The 8,127-nt window shown below is 45.9% G+C and overlaps 1 protein-coding gene across 3 annotated transcripts; it reads left to right on the top strand.

Annotated features, from left to right (window-relative positions):
• Positions 1 to 392: 392 nt before the first annotated feature.
• On the top strand, positions 393 to 7,220 carry LOC143002409 (MSL complex subunit 3-like). 3 transcript variants are annotated; one of them, XM_076152492.1, is made up of 14 exons: positions 393 to 596; positions 1,674 to 1,756; positions 1,853 to 1,948; positions 2,118 to 2,212; positions 2,302 to 2,399; positions 2,488 to 2,619; positions 2,702 to 2,859; positions 2,931 to 3,116; positions 3,203 to 3,435; positions 3,521 to 3,613; positions 4,037 to 4,146; positions 4,257 to 4,356; positions 4,476 to 4,560; positions 5,817 to 7,220. In XM_076152492.1, the coding sequence occupies exons 1-14, from the start codon at positions 414 to 416 to the stop codon at positions 5,914 to 5,916; spliced, it is 1,752 nt and encodes a 583-aa protein (XP_076008607.1). In that variant the 5' UTR covers positions 393 to 413; the 3' UTR covers positions 5,917 to 7,220. The 3 variants fall into 3 exon arrangements, with proteins under 3 accessions (XP_076008607.1, XP_076008608.1, XP_076008609.1); XM_076152493.1 differs by having other exon boundaries at positions 2,958 to 3,116; XM_076152494.1 differs by lacking the exon at positions 393 to 596 and adding an exon at positions 667 to 1,389.
• The last annotated feature ends 907 nt before the right edge of the window (positions 7,221 to 8,127 follow it).

Below are 8,127 nucleotides of genomic sequence, written 5' to 3' on the forward strand. Positions count from 1 at the left end.
CGTGTTGCATTATAGAAAACTAAGGACATCTAGTGGCCAAAGTTTAAATTACATATATTTATTGTGGAGACCTTTCCAACGGCTTAATTTGTTTCACTTCTGCCGTAAATGTCACATTGGTTCACGTAAAAATACTTTCATATTACAACTTTATCCTAATTTCTCTAAAAATATGATATATAAATATGCTATTATTATACATCACATATTTTCTCTGGAAATGTCACAAAATGTTGAAGAAACTGTTACCGTAATTGACCTTAAGTAATCGAATGCAAGCTTTTGCCGTTTCTAATGCGTGAAACGGGGAAATGACACCGAGGACATGAAGGCAACCCGCCATGCGTTTGGGTTACAGCAAAACAGCGCCATCTGTCGCCCCCTGCGTTTTACTTCAAGACACAGACTACTCAATGAAAAGTTCTTGGCAACGAAAGGGTTACGGTGCGTTTAAGGTCCAGATCGATGCGTACTCTCACATGCGTCGCCATGAACAAATGAATTCGCGTGGAATTAAATATCAATTTCACACAGGGGAGAAAGTCTTGTGTTTCGAACCCGACCCTACCAAGGCTAAAGTGTTGTATGACGCTAAGGTAATGTTTGGCCACCATTAACACTTTTGCTCAAGCTTGTTTCACTTTCGCACAAACGACTTATTTACACTTAAAATGCGCTTGTTTCAGTAAGATGTATGGAAACGAACCGTCTCTGAAGGCGACATAGACCCGGGCATCGGATAATAACGCATTTGTAACTGTTTAACTCGTCACGACTTGTTGCTTCTTTTCCGGGTACGATTGAATTTAAACACACCGATGCTAAATTTAGCACGAAACGCGCACTAGCCGCTTACCTTTGATGTTTGGAGTTAATGTCTTGAGATGCTGCGCTAGCCAGAGCTACAACCAACGCGCCTCTTCAGCGTGTTTAAACTTAAAAACATTGCGCTTTTTTAATGGCAAATACGTGCAACCATTTCGGGGAAACGTGCTTGTGCGACCGAAACGTTTTAATCGTGATACTTTGTTGTTGTTAAATCGAGCGCACCAGACGCGCGGCTGCTCAGCTAGCTTGCTTGCTAACACTGGCGGCTAGCGGTGACTGCATTGTTGTGTGAGGGGATGTTGTTGTTTTAGGCTAGCTAGCTGTTTACGCAATCGGAGAGAGCGAAGCAGAGCGCGCGCACGAGACGTCGCGTTTTGGTTTACGGCCAATTGCGGTGTCGTTGTTATAGCAGCAGGTTAGCCAGCTAACGTGAACAACGACAACTGATAAATGCGTGTTTATGTGATTGTGTACGTGTGTAGCAAACGCCAGGCTAGTTAGCTTAGCACGTCAGTTAGCTATTCAGGTAAACAGCCTAAGAGCAGATCGACTGACAGCAAGGTAAGGTTCTACCTCCATTGATTTTATTAAGATGTCATTTTCGACTTTTGTGTCATGCTCGGTTTTTTTTCATTTCTATATTTGTTGATTTTCTCTGTTATTGCCGTCATTTTATGTAGCATTAATAAGAAGCACACAAAGGGCCAGCAAATACACAGAAAACATTATTATTAAAAGCGGCAAAGCGTTGGTTTACTCTGAAAACCTTAAGGAATACATACAAGACGTTTCCCTTTACTCAATCTGTGTCTATTGTGTATTTATTGTGTGTTTTGTTGTCACAGGTCATTGATGTGGTGATTAGTACAGATGAGCATGGAAGGAGAATCCCAAAGTACCTGATTCACTTCAACGGTTGGAACAGCAGGTCAGATAACATGCTCAGCTCATAGATGTGTAGACTTATCTTGTGCAAAGTAATGATGCTATATTAACTCTGATCTACTCGTGTCTTTGTGCATAGCTGGGATCGTTGGGCTGCAGAAGATCATGTTCTCAGAGACTCCGAGGAAAACAGAAACTTACAATTTAAACTGGCACGCAGGGCTGCAGATCGCATGTAAGTTCACCTAAAGACATTCAGTCGTACTTGAACGTTTGAAATTGGGAGTATTTTGATGTGAAAGATGTTAATTTGATTCGATTTTGGTTAGATGGTTAATTTAGCTCTTTGATCTGTACACAAGGCTGATACTGAGAGTGTGTGTGTTGTTTCCTCTCCTCTGCAGGAAGAGAAAGGTATGGGTGAAGAGGCGTCGTCGTCAGTCTGATATTAAATCGACATTGAAGACTCTCCCAAAGGAGGACGACAGTGATGACGCATGTACGTAAGGAAACTCTTTCTCTTCCTCTCTTCCCCCCTTTGCCCCCTTCAGAACAAACTAACCCTTCCCTTCTTTCGTCCACCTCCAGGTTTGATTTCGACGTCAGAGAGCAGCGACGAGGACGACTCTGACCCTGACTCTTCTAATAGCGGGGACAGCACCTTTTCTGAGGATATCAACAAAATGGTGAAGCAGATCATTCATCTCCCCGTGGCAGATCTTGTCTGTATGAAACACTGTCCTGAATGTCGCTTCATGTCTCTTTTTGTCTCAGAGGATGGAGCCAGCTGAACTCAACGTAAAGAGGGAATGCGAGGAGAAGGTCATGCACGTGGACATTAACATCCCTGATATCCTAAAGAAGAAACTGGAGGACGACTGCTTTTACATCAACAAAAGGAAGAAGGTGCTTTGGGGCGAGCATGGCGTTGTTTAGTGTGTTGTGTCACCCTTCCATGTCCATAAATCACAGTGTTCTCTGTTCCCAGCTGGTGATGGTTCCCTGTCAGACGAATGTGGTGCACATCCTGGAATCGTATGTCAAGCACTTTGCCTTCAACAAAGCCTTCATGGCCAACGAGAGGTATCGACGTCAGCAGAGCACCACGCAGAGCAGCAGCCCCCAGCCTGTCCCCCCAGAGAAGAAGTGAGTATGCAGGCATTACTCTCCACGTTTCTGTGACATCGCTTTCATCCCGTGACTGCATGAATGAGAAGGCCTGAGGACTTTGCCTTTCTTTGCAGCGAGGAGCTGTGTAAAGAAATGGTCGACGGGCTGAGGATCACGTTTGACTTCACTTTACCCATGATCCTCCTCTACCCCAGCGAACAAGCGCAGTTCAAGAAGGTCAGCTCGTCCAGGCTCTTCCTCGCCATGAACGAGAGCTCGCCCTGCTCCAGCCAGTAAGAGCGTTGACACAAAGCCAGGAAGAGCTTCTCTATCATAAACGGCTTCCATCATAAATCCCCCTCTCCTTCCTTCTCTCCAGCGCCCAGCGGGAGCGGAGCCCCAGTCCGCCAGGGCACAACCCCCCCACTCCCCAGTCGACCGACAGCCAGCCGGCTCTGAGCGACATCTCCACCACCACGCCCACCACCACCCCCGCCCCCAAGCGCAGGCGCCACCCCGACATGGACTGCATCTCGTACCAGTCGCAATCACTCAGACGCTCCACCAGGAACACGTCTGGGGGTGACCGGCCGGCTGAAGGCAGCAGTGGAGGTATGAAGATGTCGATGTTAACTAAATGTTGTCATAAGGCGACATGCGAGTTGGCTGTAAACAAAAGTCACATTTCCTTCTCCAGGTGGGGGCAGTGCTACGGCGTCCCCGCAGCTCAAACGCCGCTTGGTGGACAGCTCATCATCTCAACCCAAGTTCTTCCTCAACCTGGAGAAGAGTAAGCCGACACCGCTCCATTACTGTAATTACTTCACATAAAGCTTTGGGGGCTATGGCAGTGTAACTGATCAACGTTCTTACCTCTCCGGCTGCTTTTAGTGGGGTTTGTTCCCAGCACCGACGCTTCACTGCTGCACTCAGGTTTCCCCCAGCTGACATTAGAAAATATGAAAGATTGAAAATGTGAAAACGCTCTTTTCTGTTGCAGAATTCTTACACGTATGTTTTGAGTGAACAAACTTCTGTGTTTATACCGTCAATGCAGGCCTGAACCCGCTTGTGCTTGTATTAACCAATTTGCCCACTAGATGGTGTAATTCTACTTGTGTCCCATCCTCCTCATTCATGCTGTGAAGTGTTCAGGAGCTGCATGTCAAGAAAAAGCAAAGTAAGTTCATGTTCTGTTTGTTTGTTTTCCCAGAAACCCCTGTGCACAGTGGTTCGTCTTCTCCACTTCCGTCGACGCCCAGCAAAGAGCGAAGCGGGCCCTTCTACGGCCTGGAGAGCCGACGGAACAACGAGCTGAACGAGGTGACGATGCTGCGTCGTCGTTAGTTATTGAAGGCTTACGCTGTCTGTTTCGCAGGTATACCTGGGGTCTTGATCTTGACCTGAGATTTGGCTGTATTTTCTGTCTCCAGGTGCTGAGCTGGAAGCTGACTCCCGATAACTATCCGCTGAACGACCAGCCTCCACCGCCCTCCTACCTCTATGGATCACAGCACCTCCTCCGACTCTTTGGTGCGTTGTTCCAAAGCCAATCGATCCCCTTTCCTTTATTGTGTTGCTCGTTATCCCTTCGCTTTGATCTGACTGGTTTGATTCTGAACTTCTGCTTCTGTACGACCTCTTTATTCCAGTGAAACTTCCCGAGATCCTGGGGAAGATGCAAATTCCTGAGAGAAGTCTTCGAGCCCTGATCAAACACCTGGAGCTCTTTCTCAGGTAACTTAAACTTAAAGATCACGTTCATCAGCACAAGGGAGGAAAGACATTTGATTAACAAAATACCCATCTCAGGTGTAAATACCTTTTTTTAAGTGAAACTTTCCTGCTCAAGAAATATGGATGGATAATATCCTCCACAACGGAAGGAAGAGGAAGGAAATGAAGCAGAGTGCTGAAGAGCACATGTCGGAGGGAGGGAGGGAGGGATATGAGAGAGCGTTACACAAGCTCAGAGTCTAATCTTTAAATCCTCCACGCCGATCTTCAGCTCAGCCGGGCCCAAACCTCGGGGGGATTTAGGTCCGCCCGCTGTTTCTAATCAAACCTGCAGTACCTCCTTCTGCCACCAAGGAGTGCTGTGGGGCAACGCAACACACTCCTATGGATCTGACAGGTTGCTCACGCACACGGGGCTCCTGCTTAGGAAACACAACATGTCACCTTATACAAACGTACAAGTAAAATAAAACTGACTGAGGTTCCAATGTTGTAATTGTCTTCTAGGTTCAATACAATTTCTGGCAAAATACAAATAAAGCTCAACTGATACCCAAGCTAAATCATAGTCATATTTTCTTAATTGATTGAATTCAGATGGCTCCTTCTCTAACTTGAATGCACTGCTGTCATGAATTACATGACAGCATGATTACCGAACGCTGAAAACAATTTGACTCAAGTGCCTTTGAGTTAAAATCCCTGAATTATCTTGACGAGCTAAATTAAAGCGTTTCGTCACAGCAGGTGGTCTCCTTTTGCCGCATCACGTTTTTTGTTTGTTACTTGGCGCCAAAGCGGTCTTTTTTTCGCATTTCTGCTTTGATGAGGATAATTTGTTTGTGTTGAGATTCAGGAAGGCCGTTGGAGCCGAGATGAGATGGCAAGATTTAGAGGATTTGCCAGAGTAGTGAATACTAAGAAGATTCCGGATTAGTTTTCCCCCACAACTGATTACATGGGAGGGGGATTTTCCCCTCGGGTCTCGCTCTCGTTGGACGATCGTTCCCGAGCTTGCGGTCCTTCTGTCATAGCGTTGGGCGGTATAGGAATGTATACGTGCACCACCGGGCAAAGGGCAAGGATTTATGTGGAATCACCCGGGGATATCCAGGGAAACCAGAAGGCATTGTGAACTTTGACTCCACACTTGACAAGCGTTCTCGGTTGTCGTCTGTCACGTCCGCGCTGCTGCATCGTGCAAGCGCCTGACCTTCTCTCTGTCTCTCTCTCTCTCTCCTCTTGACCTCTCGTAGGTTTCTGGCAGAGTTCCAGGAGGACTTCTTCCCCGAGTCTGCGTACGTGTCGGCATCCGAGGCTCACTACAGCATGAAGCAGCCGAGGCCCATTTACTGAAGCTAACTGCACAAATTTGTCAGCGTTTAGCTTTTCGCTCCTCTCCACCCTGACCGACCGCTTCTCCTTCTGACTGACTTACTGTGGCCGGTTTCGGCGGATATGTACTTTCCTCCACTAACTTTCATTTTCCTGCTGTGGCCTCATGGAACCAGGCGCTCTTACCATGTTACTAACCGCTGTCCACGCTCTGTGGTAGTACTTAGGAGCCACATGAGGCACCTGAGCTCTGCCTCTACTGTACTAGATTTTCCATTTTCCAGTCCGCCTCTGCTATTTTTGATTCACTACTTCCAACATATATTCTGGCGATTTGAAAAAAATAGTTGTTTGAGCATTTCCAGGGATATTTGGCGTTTGCTTCCCAGGTTGGCCTTGACCCGTACACAGTAGAATGGACTCCGTGAACACATGTTAAAGCCTCCACAAGCTCCTCTATGTGAAGCTATGAGTTTAGTTGGATGCAGGTAGTGTATGTTCACCGTTGCCTCAGGAAGCGGTGGCGTGCATAACCTATAGAAACAAAAATAAAGAAATAAAAATGAGGGATTTAAATGGGTACATTCAACAGCCTACGGACCTGAGAGGTAAATGCCAAATCTCCCCTAAAAAAAAAAGCATCAGCAACCTAAACGGGATGCAATTTTCCTGAAAAGTCTGAAATCTTTGCTGGTGTATCGCTTCAAAAAGCAGTTTAATCTGGGGTGAGTTCATGGGCGAAGCTTCCTTCCTCACCCCTCTCCATCTGTCCCATGATGTCCATAAGCTGGACCTGTACCTTTGTCGTGTCCATCCACTAACCCCTCACTTTGGCCGCTTTTCCTTACCTGGGATATGTGATGCAGTAAATAGACAAATTTGCCTGTTTGGTAGCTCCAAGCTCCGTCTCCTCCCGTGGTGGCTAGATGTTCCCACGCCACATCACCTGGATGTTTCCTCTAAACCGAGGATCTTCTGATCTGCTGTTCTGTCGACGATTCGTTTGCTTTTGCAGAGCAATTCCTCAATTTGCAGACTTTTTGAAAGCTTTCTGACCGGAAAGTTTGTTTTCTCTGTATATGTGTTTGTAGTTGAACACTTTTATCGCTCATTCTCTTTAATGGGACTGTTTGTCTTTTTCCCCCTTTTCCTCCTTTTGATGTTAAATGTCTAGAAACGTCTCAAGATCTGTGTTTGTTTCTTCTTCTGTGTTTGTTCTGCCTCTTAACTGTGGTCACTGTCTGTTGCTGCGTAATGAAGGCAAATAAGTGCCGTGTGTACATATGTGATAATAAAGAGAACTACTTTTTGTTGTTTAAACTGAACCCCATCGTGTTTGTTCTGATGAATCTTTGGTCCGTTGCATTGGTCTTTAAGTACTGGATGAGATGTAGTGAATACTTGTGAATGATTGCCAACTTAATGTATATAGAAAAGTTAAACTACTTCATGCGTGTGAAACCTAATCGGTTCAGTATCCGTTGCTTCCGCCTCTCCGCTTAGCTTTTAACGCATTAATTAACCTTCTTGTTTCCGTCCTTGCGGAAATGAGTATAAATCAGCTAGAAGACGTTGGAGGCTTTACCCCTGGCGTCTTGCCGTTGTACCTTTTCACAGCTGTAAAGATCAATCAGGCATGGAAAGGACTAAGTGATATGAATTGCCCCAAAACACCAGAACACACTCCCAAAAGTACAAGACAAGGACATTTCATCTCCTACTTTGACCTTACATCTTCTCAGACGATCATTGATTGAAGCTTTACTGTATTGTTGCTACGGGAAACATTGAGCCACAGCTTTACTTAAAAACAGTTCCTGACATTTTGCATACCAGATCGTTAAGAAATTACCTCAATCAAAGCTAAAGTTGCTAAACGTTGATGTATTATGATCGTCTTCCCCCTGGAGGGCAGCAAGCTTTGATTTAATCTGTACAACCTCATCTACTGAAAGATGGATGGGGAGGTCTAAGGCTCATTGTTCTAAGCAGAGACTGACACTTCTTTGGCAGAGACGATGGTTTGATCCGTCGTTCTCGATTAGGCAAAACATTTCAGCATCAGCTCGTCCTCCAAACACCTCTGAGTCGAGGGATTCTGGTGTCACGGGGGAAAGCTATACACTGCGACTGCCATTTTAGATCAGGAACCTTTCTGAAAGGGGCCGTGACCCTGAAAGTAAAACATCCCTAATTGTATTTCAGCATTAGTCGCTGTTCTGTCCCCCAAAA

Source organism: Genypterus blacodes, unplaced genomic scaffold (assembly GCF_046128005.1).
Source record: "Genypterus blacodes isolate CSIRO-AG114 ecotype Tasmania unplaced genomic scaffold, CSIRO-AGI_Gbla_v1 ptg000056l_1, whole genome shotgun sequence".
Taxonomy (NCBI): Eukaryota; Metazoa; Chordata; class Actinopteri; order Ophidiiformes; family Ophidiidae; genus Genypterus; species Genypterus blacodes.